At 29.0% G+C, this 18,235-nt stretch overlaps 1 protein-coding gene across 1 annotated transcript in view; it reads left to right on the top strand.

Annotated features, from left to right (window-relative positions):
- The window catches only part of LOC106473083 (major facilitator superfamily domain-containing protein 10-like), a 26,423-nt gene extending 9,157 nt beyond the window's left edge, over positions 1-17,266 (top strand). Inside the window, exons 2-7 of the mRNA XM_013933764.2 lie at positions 623-734; positions 5,297-5,352; positions 6,388-6,440; positions 8,653-8,743; positions 9,460-9,597; positions 11,518-17,266. Of these exons, the coding sequence (XP_013789218.2) occupies positions 706-734; positions 5,297-5,352; positions 6,388-6,440; positions 8,653-8,743; positions 9,460-9,597; positions 11,518-11,645 (495 nt within the window). The 5' untranslated portion in view covers positions 623-705 and the 3' untranslated portion in view covers positions 11,646-17,266. The remainder of the gene's footprint in view (positions 1-622; positions 735-5,296; positions 5,353-6,387; positions 6,441-8,652; positions 8,744-9,459; positions 9,598-11,517) is intronic.
- The last annotated feature ends 969 nt before the right edge of the window (positions 17,267-18,235 follow it).

Genomic DNA, 18,235 nt, shown 5'->3' with positions numbered 1-18,235 from the left:
CCGTACCTTATACAGTGAATCAGCAGTAAATGGGTTAATGTTGTAACTTACTTACTGCTGACATATTGAGGGGACTAAATTAAAGTCCTTTTTCACACAATCTTACTACTGTGCAAAAGCAAAAAAAGTTAAACAAGTTCTAATGTTCTTTTTTTGGTCTGTATTCTAATTGTGTTGTAAACTAATTAACTAGCCTGAAATGTCAGTTGATCAAATGCCAACTCTTAGTTAGAACTACAATTGCTAATGTTTAGCACAAATGGTGCTGAATCTTTTTCTTATGTGTGACAGCGGTATTTTCATGTTAGATGTGTACATTGCCTTACCAACCCATCAGAATTTTTACATAGCTATTGTTGAAGTCTAGTGATACATCACTGCATGAATCTTATCTTTTACACAGTTGCTACTGTAGCTACAAAACTGTTTTCTAGTAGATTAAAATTTCTTTTGCATTATATTGCTGAGAATAATTTCCAAAAGACCATAATTATCAAACCATACTGGAATTTTTCAGTACTTGTTCATATTTAGCTTAAGTGCAGTTTTTTTGTATTATCTGTGCTGAACTGCATGTAGTTCGTTTTATTTTGTTATCAAGATTGTAAACTGATTTTTTCAGATTTAGGCTTACTCCAGCGTACTGGCCTGATATATTTCCTTTACCTATTTATATATTCGGGGCTGGAATATTCTCTTACTTTTATGACTCATCTGAGGTTTAACTATACAAGGTAAGGAGGGGTATATTTAATATTATGTTCTTTGATAATCATGGTTAGTTATTTGTGACTCGAAATATATTTTTGTTTCCTTGACTTACATAACCTGCATTTTACTTTTGTGTTCATTTTACACCCTCAAGACATTCAGGGTTACCTGTAGATGCCTTGTGAAGTGCTTGACCCTTTCTGAAAAGAACAATGTGAGGTGGGATTTGTGTCAAAACAGTCCTTGGTGAAGGTTAAGGTTCCTACAACTATTGGAGTTTTAAACATTGTGTTTAACAAATGAAGTAAATAAATATATCTTTAGATAGTTAAAGATAACTAAGTGTTTCATATCTTTAATTCTTAATTAATGTTCAAACTTCCAGGTACATCTTTAAAAGATTGAAGTAAAAGAATTACATACAGTAAAACTTTCCAGAAATTAACACTAATTCCACAAAACGTGCAAGACAGCTATATGAGTTTGTTTATCTGTATCAGTAACTTGTTAACATTTTAAACTAACTTTTGTAAATCTTTTTTGAACTATAATTCACTTAGTTATGCTAAAATAAAATTATTATATAGTTGTGTTTATTTGTATTAATAGCTTATTAACACTTAAAACATTAAATTTTGAAAATATGTTTTCTATTATAATAAATCATAATCAACTTTTTTAGTTATGACTGTTACAAAAGCATCATGTGGATCATTCATGCCTATTTATTTTATTGTGTACAATAAAAAAGTTTTACAGTTTTCTTTAACATTGTTTGGTGTGGGTAAGATTTTTTTCCTGTATAGCTAAAACATTTTGAGTTAGTTTAGCCACTATGTTGGTTGTATATATGCATTTCTTTTTTTCAAGAAACTACTGAAATGTAGAAAAAAATTTACAAGACACATTATAATTTACAAGTTTTCTGGATTGTGGATCATGATGGCTTTATAAAGTAAAGCTAACTGTAATGAGTATTTATAATATATATTAAATACAAGAATTTAAGTTTACATTATACATATTTACTGTTATTAATTTATATTATAGATATTCATAGTGTTTTAATTTAAGTTCATAAAAATATGGTAAATACACTAACAGTTTCACCAAGGTCTGTTATCCTTATCTTCAATGCTGATTTAATACATATAATATATATATATATATATATACCACTAAATAATGATTTAATTTTATTTAGAATATTACTATAAAGTTTTAATGCTTGATACAAATAAGACTTTATATATTCATCCTTTTTTGTTTTAGATATTTGTAAATTACCAAGATTTTCAGCTCTTATTTTGTATATTAATTCTATTTTTGCCAATCTACATGTCTTTCTTCAATCTGGTTTATGTGTTATGAATATATAATTAATTTAGTGGTAGTATAATTAAATTTACCAAATGTATTCTTTGTTATCATACTAATATTAAAGCAATTGGTTTATAATTACTTAGGATACTTTCAGTACCTTCTTTATATTTTTGTATAATTATAACATATTTTATAATGTCTGGAAAAATGCATATTTTCAGTGGCATATTATCTAAATGCTATTGTTGGTGTTAATTTATCATTATTATGTTTTAAAATTTCTGCTTTTATTTTGTTTTTTACTTGCAGATTTTCCTTTTTTTTCTTAGTTTTGTCAGTTGATGTCAGCACATTTAATTTACAATTATATATTTTTAAAATATCATATTTATAAGTTATTTATACTTAAATTAAAAGTTTCCTTTGTACTCTTTATAAAAAATCCATTAAAAGAATTTTCATGTAATTTAAGTAGTTGTTTTTTAAATATAATATTCCTATTATCTACTTAAATGCTTTGAAATTTGTGACTTGCTTCCAGTGATTCTGATTATTATATTCCATTAGTTTTTAATATTAGCTTTAGTCTCAAATAATTTTTGCTAATAGTAATTTATTTTTGTTTGTTGCAGGAGACTACTTAGACAATTTCTAATTTTTTGATACAACAAATTCATTATGAGTTGATATTTTGTTATTTTGCTATAATTTAATTTCCGTGTTGTATAGATCTTAGCAATACATTTGTCATCCGTTTTTCAGTTTTTTTGTGTTTTTTTTACATATGTTATAGATGATTTAATAAGTACATTTTATACATATTTTGATAACTGCTTCTAAAATTCACTTGTTTTATTAATATATAAATTTTTATTATAATTGTTTGTTTTTTTACATTTCATTATTATTTAATATATTATAATTATTATTTACACTAGTATTTTTTTAGGTTAATTTTTAAAGCTATAGTAAAATGATCTATAATTCTAGTTTTTATAACTGCTATTAGTATTGAGTCCAGTTTGTCTCTTCTAATTAAAATATGATCAAAACATGAATTGAACTGTTCTCTAGTAGTAGAATATACACAAGAATAAAACCTAAAAGCAATTAGGATATTTATATTTTAACAATATTATCTTAAGAACTTATATTTGTCTCCTGTAACATACACATTTGTCATTCTATTTTCAATTATAAGACTTTGAAGTTGTGTGATATAAGTGTGTACTTTTATTATGTAACTTCTAAATTGATACGATATTGAACCTTTTAATTTTATATGTACAAAGTATACACCTATCCCTCAATATATGTAATAGATGAAAAGTTGCCATATAGTGAAGTTCCTCACAGGAAAACCTGTTTTCCCATAGACTCCTAATATATACGTAGTTGGAGATGCATTCCTACAGAAAACATTTTAAAACATAGAAAACCTGTTTTAAACACATATGTAATATTATTTTGATAATGTTATGAACAAATATTATTATTATTAAAAATAAGGCATAGAAATAAAAATGATATGCAATGATATTTTCAAGAGTTACCAGAGGTTGTGGTTATTGCTGTGTGAGGTAGTTTTGCAGGGAGATGTGGGGAAGTTATTGGGAGGGAAAAGGAGGGGCAATACATTTGCAAACAGTGACCATGGAGGCAAGGTAATAATATTAGAAACCTTATCAGATGAAGCAAGAACAACAATAAAATTTTATAGCAAAAAAACCCTTGCGTGGGTTTTGTTGGCTAGTAAAATTAACAATTTATAAGTTAGAGATTCAAAACTCCTTAAAAATGAATTTCCATGTAAAACGTTTCCATATAGTAAGGGTATACTGTACTTACTACTTCAGATGAATCAAATTATTTAATTACTTTTTGTACAGTTACTTAGAGAGTAACATAGCTCCAGATTTATTATAGTTTCTAACTTTATAGTATTGTTATATCCTGGTATATGTTAAGTTTAACTTTTTCTCTACTAAAGTTTTTGTAAGGAGAATATTTTTGTGAAATTGGTTGTAAGTATACAAAATTCTTATTTAAACTATGTACCTTTATTGGTAATACATTAATTATTCTTAAGCATGAAAAACAACTGTTCTAAGGATTTTCGAATTACTAAATTTAATGAACAATAGGGAATCCTCAAAAGTCACGACACTTGAAATTCCTTTAGGCAGGATCAGGGTAAATTAATCTCTGAGACCTTTGTTTCCCTTTTTATTAGCTATATTTTTGTACACCAGCAATACCAAGCATGGGGCGCATGTACACCCGATTCAAGTTTATTACTTATCAGGATCTCTACTAGCCTACCCTCAAATTGAAATTCTTTTTAGCAGGATTAGAATAAATTAATGTATGAGACTTTGGGTATGGTCAAATATATCAATTGAAAGGGTTTGACCTCCTGAATCAAACTGTAATTATATCTCAAATTGGTCTAAAGATGATGGAGCTATGAGTTAAAAGTTTGTACTTGAAAAAACAAACTCAGAGCCATTCTATGAGCTGCTAAAAATATTTAATCTATTATGGTTTGAAAATGTATTTGACAGTTTACTTAAATCTTGTTCAGTTTTTCTTACTATCTTTTCATTTTCCAATTTTCTCACAAGGATTTTTTTTTTATTTATCCAAATAACTATTTATAACAGTTTTTTTGTTGTTGTTGTTTGAAACAAGGGTTTTTCAGTTTGGGTACAAGATGTTTGCTTATAAACATAAGATATTTTTAATGCTCATTATTGTCATTTGTTTTAATTACTTTCATTATCCCTTTTTCAATCCATTATTTACGTCTGAGTTGCCTATTCATAAATTGCACTACAACTATTCTAGTATCTTTCTTGGTGTTTCCTTGTTTTACTGTGTGTGATATTAATACATTCATCCTTTGAAATTATTTTATAGTTTTTATTTTGGTTTCTTCAGGAGTGAATTTTAAGTTAAATTTAAGTTAGGATCCATTTTATATTTTCAATTTTTTTAAAATAAGATCATCCAATGTGTATTAGAACAGTAACATTGAAAACAGAAAGAAGTTTGTGTAAATGTTATCCATTTCTACAAATTTAGTCATGTCATCTGTATTTTGTTGATAGAAAATTCCTATTGTAAAGTAGGAAAAAATAATAAAACAAACAATAAAATTTTAAATCTGTTTTAATATGTAAAAGAATATATATGTGTTTGGGGTGTGTATGTATATATATATTTATTTATTTATTTATAAGTATATTTTATCTTCCCTAAGAATGCAGCAGGGACGCATGTATCTTTTCAGTGGCACAGTCATGGCTCTCGTACAAGGTATTCATATCATATTGTTCTCATTACTTCTAAAGTAACCCACTAATATTATAACTGAATTAAATATTTCAGGATTTTTTTATTCTCGGTGGTAAACCAGAATTTTTAATTGCAAATCTATTAACTGTTCAGGGATTCACAACTATATTGTCATTTTTCCTCTTTTTTTTTAGGTTATTTTTTCTGTACTTTCTCTTTCTACATGCTTTAAGAAAATGGTTAAATTATAACATCCTTTTCTAAATATCGAGACAGTTCTTTGGGCTTGTATGTAACATTCTCTATTTTTGGAATATATTCCTTTTCCATAAGTATACATTGGTGGTTCTATCTAGCCTCCAGTTTTAATCTATTTCCTTCCCAAGGTTGTGAACTACCTGTAAAGTATGTTCATTTTGGGTCTGCTCACTACATCTTATTCCAAAAATTCTGAAAAACCTGAGAAGTTTCCAGAGTAAGTCTTTTGAGTTATGAGGAACCTATTTAAATCTAGTTCACCTCTGATACACCCATATTTTACCCAGGTTTGAAGCAGTTTTTATTATCAAGTAGAATGTATTATTTCAGACATTTGTGACCTACTTATATCCTGTGACCAACTTGAGATATTTGTATTATGAAGTACAATGTAGTTTTTGTGAGTCATGTGTGACCTATTCGCATCTAATTTCTTCATTTCCTTTTCATCACAACTTCGTCAGAATTTGGAGTCATACATGACCTATTCACATCTAATTTCTTCATTTGCTTTTCATCAATCTTCCTGAGATTTTGTACTTCTATAGCTAATTTTTTCATGTTTCCTGTGTATGTGTATTTACATTTAAATCATTTTTATCATTACTTTTTATACATTTCAATGTAAAAGAAAGTATGGGAGTTTTTGGTGTGATTCAAGGACTATAGTTTTACTGATCATTACTTTTGGAATGAGATAATTTTGTTAAGAAGTGATTTAAATATCTTATTTTGATACTTATATGAAAGTACTAAATTTGAGTTGTATATTTTTTGACAATACTATTATTTAATCAGGTGGTTATGTACGGAGAATACCCCCAGGACAAGAACCTAGTAAAGCTGTAATGGTAAGTTTACAGCCTGATCATTTATGGTACTGAATTAGTCTTTTCAAACTTTTTAAATATCAATTCATCCCTTTTTAGTATTATTTTTGGTTTAGCAATAGGTAATATTTTAATTGTTTTTATTAAATGGGGCAGATTTAAAAAGGAATAGTTTTGTATAAAAATATTTTCATGAACAAGTGTGAACAGTGTAAAAAAATATGTATTAAAATGCAGTAAAAGTTTAACATTTTTATTACATTCTTGCACTTTTTTATTATAATTTTAAGCTAATCTCAGAATAATTTTGTCTTGTTTGATTTTTTCCAGAATGACTGTGACTAATGCATCATAACCATATATAATGAGCCCTACCTCACTTTGCATGTTTCATCATAATGGTTCTTGTATAATTGACATATTAAATGAGATAAGCAAGGAAGGTCTTTGAATCCCATTTTTCTGTATTTGGAGATTATGTAATTAACCCTCAAATTACTAACTTATTTTTACAGCATTCACTTTTAATGGGGTTCACATATTACATCATATTAAGTTTTTTATATTAGCTGGAGTTTTCATCTGTTGGACAGATAAAATATAAACTCATTTGTGACAAAAGATAGGTAATTGTGCTTCTATTTTTTTTCTTAACGTAATAAACATTAAAAGTGCAATAGAAATACATAAAGATACCAATACTGTAAAGACATACTATTTTCAAGAATTCTAACAATAGTGGTTGTATAGTTCATTCTAATACTAAGGGATGTACAACATTGTTAGTTTCTCCAATATGAAATTGGGAGGGGGGGCTGAATTCCCCCTCCCCTCCACCACTGAACTTCCTCATGTTATCCAGTATCACTGTGTCAAGTTTGGTGCTGATTGATCAAGAAATGTGGCAATGTATAAGGAAAAGATATACACATGAATTGACATTTAGTTATATAGATTTTTGTCTGTTATAACAGTCACTGTAAAGAAATGTAAAAAAGAAAATGTTGAGTGAGGTCACTATTTTCATGTGAAATATACAGGGAACCCCAGCAGTAGTTAATGGGATTACCTGTGATACTGATGGTGTTTTGGTTTAAAGTTTTTTTGTATGACTCGTATGTTATTGAGGACCCTGTAACAAAGAAAGTTTTGGACTAGTAAAATGTTTGTAAAACAGGCTGAGTCCTTTAGTAAACCTAGGTTTAGATATATAAGAAGAAAAGCTTTGTGAGATTAAGCAGGACACTTTATACGGAACATCATAAGAAAATGGTATCCTAGTTCAGATGACAATTTCTTCTTATCTATCATCAGATTTAAACAAATTCAAGAGAATAATTAATAAGAATTCTTGTAAACAAAACCTATAATAAATAGATATGTAAAATACATTAAAAATCTGTTTAGTAAAGGAAAGGTTTTAGTAGTTTATTTAGCCTGTTACACAAAGAAGTAAAAAAAATATTAAAAAATTATTTTAAGTCTCATTATTGTGTCCTGATGGAGGAGATGCAGCTGTGATGGAAGGTTGGAGGCTGCAATTATATAACATATATATATATGTATATTGACATTATTGTGTAATATTATCAAGAAAAAACTGATAAAATAGGGCAAATACAAGGAACTTGAAAATGAAAATTCAGTGGACTCCCTGGTATCGGAAGTTAGCACTTTTCTTACACTGAAAATGTATTTCCGATAGGTGTATATATTATTCCACTCACACACGCTCCCCCCCTCCTGGTTTCTTTTTTTTAGAGCCTGCCAATTCTCGAAAGTACGGATTATGCGGGAATAGCAGAGGGAGTTAGCTGTGCCAATATAGGTGGTGCAAGACTATTGATAGAGAGTAGTCAAGTGATATGTATATGTTCAAAAATGGTGCAAAATTGATGAAGTATATAGACTGGTGGTGCTGAGTGCAAACATTTTTTAGAGGGCAGAAAAAATATCAAGATTGCTTTGTGAGAGTTGAGATAAGTACCTATCGGAAATATATTTTTTATTGTAAGGAATATGTTAACTTTCAGCTGCATCTACTGCCAAATGTGTCTATAACATCTCAAATTTCAATTAAGCCAATTTCAGCTTTGTCTGCTGTACTTGTGTTGTATATAACATCACAAATACTGATTAAGCCAGTTATTTTAGCTTTATTATTAACTCTAATTAATTCAGTTTTTTCTGCTTTATCTAATTTTTATTTTATATAAATTTCTTTACTTTCTAGGGTTTGCTTTTGATTATTCCTTCCTTCATTATTATGGGGCTTGCACTGTCACCGGCTGTTCTGTATGTTGGTCTCGTTCTCTTTTCATTTGGTAAGGATATTTCCTGTCATAATGTAACATAAAGATTTATGTTTCTTATGATCTAGAATCATATCAATAATTTTATGAACTACTGGAATTTGTTATATAGATAACTTGTAAAATTTTTTATACTGGTAGTTTTATGACTGTTTTGATAATTTCCTCATGGGCTAGAATTGGTCTTGTTAATATTTCATACTTGAATAACCTGGGCTTGGCCTAATATTTAGTGTTTTATATTGGTAATTGTATAACTCTTAATTCCGTCATGGTCAAGGCTTGTTCTAATGGTTAGCATATTAAACTATGAATACAAGAGTTCCTTATGGAGAAAAAAAATATTTGAATTATGTTTCTCATTCAAAAAAAGTTTTAAATTTTATACTAAATATAATAAAACTTTACGAAGCTTTCATTTCATGTTTTACTTTTGAGACATTAAATATTTATTAAATCTAAACTTTTTTTTCTGAATAAATATCAGATTTTAATTTATTTGATCAAAATATATTTACCAAAACTGAATACAATTTTGGTGTTGATGAATTTTTCTGTTCTAGACTTGTAATATAATATCAGTATCAAGATCATTGGGATTAAATATGATTTTTGAACCTGATTAAACTGGTTATCATTGCTATGAATACAAGAAAGTTGTTTTGACTTTCATATCTCTGCTGATTTTATCTAGTTACTAAGACATTTTTATGTTATCATGCATATAGCTTCAGCCACAGTAGTTCCATGTCTTACAACCATTGTGTCTTCTTATGGCTCTACTGAACAAAAGGGAACCGTCCTGGGAATATTCAGATCATTAGGAGCATTAGCAAGAGCTCTGGGTCCACTCGTAACATCCATAGGTATATATAAATATATTTATACATAGAGCTTTTGTTTTGTGGCAATTATTATTTTTTAATCAGTGTTTATTTTTAGCTGTTTTAGAGTTTTATTTAGATACCCTAAAACCTATTTGTTTGTTTTTTAAGTTATTACTTTTATTACTGTAATGAGTATACTTTTATACTGTTTATTTTCTGCACACTGAATTCTCGTATGGAAGTAATAACAGGTACAAAACATAGTTCTGTTTATGTTAAAGTTTTGTAGAAGCAGCTAATATTTTATATGGAATTATAAAAACGCCACTAATGGACAAACCCAAATGGAAAAGGCTAAATCAGGAAAGTGGGGAATTTAATGTAAAGTAAACTGAATAAGTATTTCAAGTGTTTTTCCAGTTTTAATTGGAAAAACACCAATTTAATTTTTATGCATTAGGCATGTTTTATCAGTAATTATCAGTTAAAACTGAAAATTAGAAGCCCTATTTATATATCAGATATAAGATTCTTTAATGTGTATGATAATTTCTTTACATAGTTATTATGGAGTAATTTAATTTTTTTTTTTATATTGATTTCAGTTGTTCTGATATTAACTTCTTATTAATGTATCATTGTGTTTAATTTCAACTCATCCAAACCACTTGTGTTAGTTATACTATGAGGAGGAGGAGGGAAATGTTTTATGTCCACTTTTCTTGTAATAGGGAGGTTTTTTTTGTGGAATATGATCACATTCTATACTTGTAGAAAGTTTTAATATTAAAAAAAAATGGTAGTACTAATCTAGTAGAAACAATTTTCATGAATAATCTGATTTATTACTTATTGTTTCACTAAAATGTTATTGAAACATACACATGATTTGTACATAAAGCTGTACTATGCCAAGTTCTTACATGTTGTGTTTATCTAATACCAAAAGTTACAAGTCAACTACATTTATTTTAGTAACATGTGTTAGACCTAATCTCGTTTTCTAAGCAATCCGAATTTCATGTGGTGCTCTCGGATGTAAGGCCAAAAATACCATTAATAGTAGGGTATCCAGCTGATGATTTGGTAAAGATAAATTCTTACTAGTTTTACTGTATTGATATATGTGTATATGTAAATAGTGATGTGAGTTTTGACATCTATGGGCATATTGTCTGTGCATGATCCTGCTGTTGTATGTTTCCCTATTAATGTACTTGTGTAGGCCTGGTTTGTTTAAGTTCAACAGAAGTGATTTTGAACTGCTTTTGGTTGTCTTTATTGCAAAATTTGTTTTTCCTGCATGAACTTACAGGTTGGCATCATTTGTTATTGCAAGGATGACTTTAGCATGAACTAAGTGTGAATACTGGGTTTTATTTTTTTGAAAGGAATGATAAGAACTTCTTTAAAAAATGGATTTTAGTTGATTATTAAGTTGAAGAAGGTAAAAGTATTTTTTTTTACTATTTGTGATAGGTTTTTTTTAGTTTTGGGTGAGAGGAAATAACCAGTGGAACACGAGAAGAATTTGTTTTATGTAATTGTTTCAATGCAGATTTACGAGGTATATTATTAGCTTTGTCAACTTGTTGGGTGATAGTGTTTTGTTTATAACCTCTTTCAGTCATAGTCTGTTTCAAAGAATTAATGTGACGGTCATAGTTCTTACTGTCAGAGCATATCCCTTGGTTTTCAGCACAAATCAATACATAGTAATTTGTACTGAAAATCAACGGATAAACCACAATACTTACGTAATAAAAGCTGTCACCCTCTACACAACAACAACAATATCACATCCAATCAAATGCTTAGATTAAAGAAGATATGTTCTGACAGTAAGAACTGTGACTGTCACTACTGATAAAAGTATTGGCTGAACACTAGATTATAAATACAAATAAAAACACCCAGAAAAACAAAAGCTTATCATTTGTTTGCTTTGTTTTTTATCAGCTTACTGGAGTCTTGGATCCACAATTTGCTATTGTCTTGGAAGTGTATTATTAATTATCCCATACATTTTGTTGAAAAAAACAGAGTTTAATTTGTCCTCTTTCAAAACTAAGTCTCTGAAAGAATGAAGACGGACATCCAGCAGAGTAACAGAAAGATTTTTTTTTAAAATGTTTCTCTCTTATTTGGGGGCAAACTTCATAATGAGTGTTTACTATTTGCTTTTCTCTGTAAGTTGATTCTTTAAGCATAATTTATTTTATTCACTAAGTTAAAAAAAATTATAATTTATAAAAAATATAATTTTTAGGAAATTTCAGTTGTTCTAATTTGAAATTATCTTTAGGATACATTAGCTGCTTCTAAATTTGAAAAATACATTTTTTTTAAAGAGCTTTTAAATCCACTTTATTCTCAAATATTTATATTATGCATATACAGTTGTGGTTAAAAACAAAAGATAAAAGTTTGGTTCAGAAATTTTCAGTATTTTTTTTATCATAACTGGAATTTGTATATCTGTGAAATGCATTAGTCTGACCTACTTTGTTACTTCTGCAGCCTTAACCAAAACATAACTGTTAATGACATTATCGTTTATTATTAAAAGCCGTGCATCATGGAGTTCTTGCAAACAAAAAATGTATATTGTTAGAGGTAAACATAACATATAGTAGATTAGTCTGAATAGAAAAGTTTATTGTGTTTCTTTCTTAGGAGCAGTGATGCAGTATTTCTGCATTTAATGTTTTTTAAAGAGTTTTCATAAGTGCTTCTACACACTACATTATAAAGAAGGATACTCGGTGTGCAATATGAAGTAAGTTACACATAAGCGTAATGAATAATAAAAAGCTGCGTTACATGACACTCAAGGATTTTTAGTATGCAATATAAAATGTGTCACATATAAACATAACATTTTATAAAAAGCATTATCAGAAGTGATTTTCTGCATTATGTGACAAACAAGGATATTTAGTATGCAATACAAAACACATTAAACATGATGATTGAATTTATGGCTACCAGTAAAAACCAAGATATATTGGTCACCGTAAAACCGATGAGTTATTTACTTTTATAAACAACATGATTTTCAGAAGTAGCAATGACTAGTCAGGTTATGTATTATGTTTCCTTGAACACTGACTTACTGAAGTAGCAGACCAAACAGACTTTCTTCTGTGATTTTATGGACAATATGACTTATCGTACTAAATCTGTGTGGTATTAGAACAGTGAAAGCAGCTCACATTGGTAGGGTAATTATGTTTACAATGCAACAAAATGAATTCTATAAAGAAAACAAAATTAATTGAATAGTTTTGGATGGTCAGATAAATATTTACAACATGGATTTAATGTGTCTTCCAGTAATTTAATCTATTATAAAGAGATTTAAAAATTCAAAGCTTTTACAAATGTGTACCTCAACATGTTTTGGCTATTTGTATCAGTCTCATTCTTTTCAACCAGTCATGCTTGAGAACAGCCTTTGGTGATTGATTAGATATAAAAGTGGTAAGTGATTTTTTTTTCTTACAAGAAAATATTCAAGTATTTTGGGACTGGTAAACATAGGGCTGTCCTTTAACAGTTATTTTGTTGTATGTTTCATTTGAGAGCAACATAGTACTTGAGAGATCTAAAAACATTGCACTATCACTATTTAAACACTGTTAGTAAATCAGTTCTTGAATTAGTGGTTGTCCAGCTGCACAGAGCAAGTGAAAGTTTGATTTCCAGATCCTCAGTTGCTGTACTTAAAGTTTGGAAAAAACAAAACAGTACTTCTTACCTTAGTTCTTGTCTATTCAGTGTTAGCAACCAATTTTTATAATTTTGCATGAATCTCTGCATCATGGAAAACATTTCCTGACATAGCAGATGTGATATATTTCACACTAATCCTGCATTACTTGTGTAATGGTACCTTGAGTTTCTGCATCACAAACAACCTTTCCTGACATAACAGATATAGTATAGATTTGTGGTCTACTTCACCATAGTCCTGCATTAAATACGTAATGGAATCGGAAGTTTCTACAACAAAACAAATACTTTTCATAACATAGCAGATGTAACCCAGGTTTGTGGATAATTTTGTTTAGTTTAATTGACTGAATGTTTGAGTATTTGAGGTGTTCATTAACATAATTCTTTTACGTAACAATTTTCCCAAGTTTGCTCCGAATAAATTCTACATTACACTTTGATTATCTCGGTATTGATATAATCGACTCCTTCGTTTTACTAACTAATTTCAAGTTTTGTGATGGAAGCAGTACATGGGTGATGAGAATTTAAAGAAGTTCTAGTGAATAAATAATTTTCATTAGACATATAACTTCTAGAAACTCGGAATGTATGCTCACAAACATCTTAGAAAGAAAATTTTAACCATGGGAGGTGTGTTGTATTGATGGTGTTTAGGGCTCTGTGTACCTTGTGATACTGTCTTGGTGATACACAGAGCCTTTTTATGTTATACTGTCATGGTGGTGCTTAGAGATGTATGTACCTTGTGATACTGTCTCAGTGGAGCTTAAGGCTCTATGTATCTTGTGATACTGTTTCAGTGGGGCTTAGGGCTATATGTACTTTGTGATACTATCACAGTGGTGCTTAGAATTCTATTTACCTTTTTATGCTGTTTCTGATGCTTGAGACTGTATATACCCTGTGGTACTGTCATGGTTGTGTAGTAGGGCTTGATGTGTCCTGTGATACTGTTATGGTTGTGTAGAAGGGGTTTATATGCTCTGCAATATTGTCTCGGTGGTATACATCTGTTTATGTACATTGTGAAATTGTTATGATGCTGCTTAGGACTCTCTGTACCTTGTTATACTGTGATGGTGGTGTAGAAGGGCTCCATGTACCTTATACTGTGATGGTGATATAGAATGGCTCACGCTAACCTGTAAGACTGTCTTCTCAGGGGTACACAGGGTTGTCTTTGTATACCCTCTAATAATATGTTGATGTGTAGGGATTCTGTATACTCTGTAATACTATCATGGTGGTATTTAGGGACTCTCTTATGTCATATAATGTTGGCTTTGTGTTGTATAAAGACTTTTAGTTTGCTAATTGATAACTAAATTCAGTTGTTTAGATAAACAGACCACAATTGTCAGAAGTACTTTAAATTGTTTGCACAGTTGCTTTTTTTGAAAACATTTATGTGGTCCAGTTGTACTTTATGAATCAATATATTTTACAACTGTACTGTTAGCAGGTGTATTTTTCCAAAGTTATCTATTGAAGTACCAAAAAATTGCTTCAGTGTGCTGAATATTTGTATATATTATGAAAAATTGCCATGTTGACTTGAGTTTTTCATTCTTATTCTTTGTTGTCAGCCTAACTACAGAGTAACTATTCTGTAAATCACTGAAAGGAACGTAATTTTATCTGTATTTAAAAAAATGATAAATTGTACTGTTATCTTGGAGAGAGTGACAATTAGTTCACATTTGTTGTAGGCTGAAGACTTGTTAATTTTTTTTACTGTTAGTATTCTTTTAATCTGAAAGGCAGAAGAAAATTTTGAATTAATGTAAATTTAGAGCTGCACTTCATTATTGTTTCAAAGGGCTTCCATTAATAATACTTATTTTCCTTGTCTGAATATAAATATTTACTATTGTGTAATGGACCATCATGACTAGGTAATAAAATTGGATTGGAAACTAAATCACTGGTGATTTTCTGACCCAGAATTGTATAAAAACTTGTAAGTAAAAAAAAAACAAAGTGCTGTGTGCTTTTTTTGAAATTTTTAAATGTGTTTAATTCATTAATTATGTTATACAACTGGTTATATTAATAAAAGCTTAATGTCATTGTATATTATCCTCTAGATGAAGATATTTACAAATCAAATGTGTTGTGGGTAGGAAATTGTGTTCTAATCTTTGCTCCATTTATAGAATTTTTATGTCACATTATCATATCAAGTTAAAAATGTTTGTGTAAAAAAAAGCAACTAAACTGTGATAAGAGATCTCCTTGTACCAGTCACAGGAATTGTTTGACAATTAATTTGTATCTAGTTTAGGTTCCAGACATTACTTAGGGTGAGTAATGAAGATACTAGGTGATATACTAGAGTTCTTTTGCCAACTTTATTTAATGTGGAGATGCAGTGCTCTCTGAAGTCTTAAATATTTAACATGGAAATATGTTTCTCTGAAGTCTTAAGTAGTAGTATGTAGATATATTTCTTTTAACTCTAAGTATCAAGCCTTTTTTTTCTTGTGAGTATACAAATTATTTATAGATAATGGTTTGAGATGCAGTGGTGTTGTTAGCTGGTTGTTCAGCTTTGGTTTTAATTTCAAGTTGAGAGTGCTTCCTTTTTCCGTAATGTCCGTTCATCTGTCGCCGAGTATTATTTTAAGTGTTTGATGTTTGGCTTCTCGCTACAGTTATGGATAACAATTCATATTAATATAATTTAAATATGTGAGCTGTTAGCTATATTCCTATACATGTTCCAGTTGCCAATCTACTGGCTTACTGAGTGTTATTTTGGTTCATATAACTGTATTATGTGAGTAATTATATAAGAGGTGATGATGTACTGCCATCATTGTGACTTTTATTGAGACAATTTCAACACTGAGGCTTGCAATATAATGATGGGAGATACAAATAGTTACACCAGTTAGTATGATGTGATTATAATTAATACAAAGTAGTTATAGGACAAAAGTAAAGTTGTTTGGCATCTGGTTATCATTCCGAGTGATATTAAGTATGAATCAAGCTATATTTAAGTCTAGCTTACAAGTGGTTGAATTATTTATGAAGTTTCAAATCGCAAGAAAGACTATAATGTTTCATTACATTCTTGTGTAGATAACTGTCTTATTTTATAAAAACATTGGCAAGAACTTCATACATTTTTTGTTGCACATTTGATTTCTTTGTAATTAGAAAAAATGTGAGATATTGGTTGTGGTGTTTAATGTTGTTATTCTACAACTAATTAATTTTGAAGCAACAAGTGCATTTTGTGGCCCGAAAGCCTCATATTTATTATTAAAAACATATTGGTGTTTTGTACAATCTGTTTTCAAAAACACCTCCATTTTTTTGAAATACGCAGTTGCTTTTCTGTTCATGCTGATATTTTTTCGTTATATCGTTGGTTGTAATATGGCTTTTCACTCTCCTTACATTAAATATTTTTCTTTATACAAACTGTCAATATATATAAATTGACATTATCAACTATACTAAATAATGATGGCAAATTTCGAAAATGCTAGATCACTATTATTGCAATATCAATAAAACAGCTATGACTTAAAGTCAAGTATTCATGTTAAATTTTTGTGTTTCTTTCAAGTAATTAAATTGTTCCACCTGTTTATAATTAGCAGATTTAAAACTTGAAAGATATTTCACATAGAATATAATTTTATTGGAGAACTTTACTAATTGAACAATGTATTAGTGCACTTGTTATTTCAAAATTTGTAGTTAATTTAACTAATGTTAACTTTTGACGTCAAAACAGACTTACCTATTTCTTGTCTTGGTTCATGTACATAATCTTGTGTTTAACACGTGTACCACAGAAATGTAGGTGAAGGTGCATTGTTTTTATTTTATATATTATGACAATCTGATAGTCTTTTGTGTAATCTCTGTGTTTAATAGAACATGAGATGGTTAAACATTACTTTTTGCTAATTTTTCGTGATTATTTGAAATAAATAAAATATTTCTCTGATGTTGTTGTGATGCATTTTTTACCTTATATGGTACTAAAACTTTTATCTTTGTACATAAGCTAGCACATTTTTGTTTTAAAACTTTGGAATACGCTTGCAATTTGAGAAACTATGTTAGCAAGTTTCGTTTAGGAGCTGTCACAGTTTCGCGACTATCATCTCATATTAGTAATTCTTTCTCATCTTCAACACAACCATCAGAAAATTATTTGTGATACTGGAGAAGTTCTTAGAGTGCCAATAGTTTGTACTTTGTTGGAGCCTACTTATTCACCCGCACAACCAGAACATTGAAATTTATAGCTAATAAATGTCAGATTCTTATTAGGTATGAAAACTTAGTGAATTACAAATCATCAAAACAGGTTTAAAACATATGCATAAAACATAGGAGCGGACATTTTGTTCACCATTAATCTGATATTACTATCAATTAAATCACTAATTTACTATGTTACGGGAAATTTCTTTATAATAGTTATTTCTCCATACAACAAGGAATCCTGATTAACAAAAACTTTTACAAAGTTGACTTTAAATGCTATAAGAATAAAACTATTGAAATGAGTATATAATTATCAAAAAAAGTCGTTTTATGATATGCGTCAATGTAAAAAACATGCCTTTATTATTATATATCAAAAATTGTATCATGTTCACATTCAGCTCGAAAATTTGGGCGTTAATTGTTAAGATATTCCAGTAATAAGTTAACATAAGCAATAGATTCACCAGGTGAAAAACGAAGTCTAATAAAAACGGGAGCACCTCCGCATAGAGCGTTAATGTACTTAACCAAACGTTTCGGAACGTAAAATTTTCATCATCAGTAATTTGTAAAAATTATGTACAATGACGATGATACACAAATTACATGCATTAAACTGGGAAGAGTATTAAGTATATCCAGAAGAAAAAATGGTAATTGAAATATAACTAGGTTTGGAAGATCCATGGAACAAAATAAG

The sequence above is a fragment of the Limulus polyphemus genome, unplaced genomic scaffold, assembly GCF_000517525.1.
Source record: "Limulus polyphemus unplaced genomic scaffold, Limulus_polyphemus-2.1.2 Scaffold5867, whole genome shotgun sequence".
Lineage (NCBI taxonomy): Eukaryota > Metazoa > Arthropoda > Merostomata > Xiphosura > Limulidae > Limulus > Limulus polyphemus.
The sequence above is the reverse complement of the archived record's forward strand: the minus strand, read 5'-3'. Positions and strand labels throughout refer to the sequence as shown.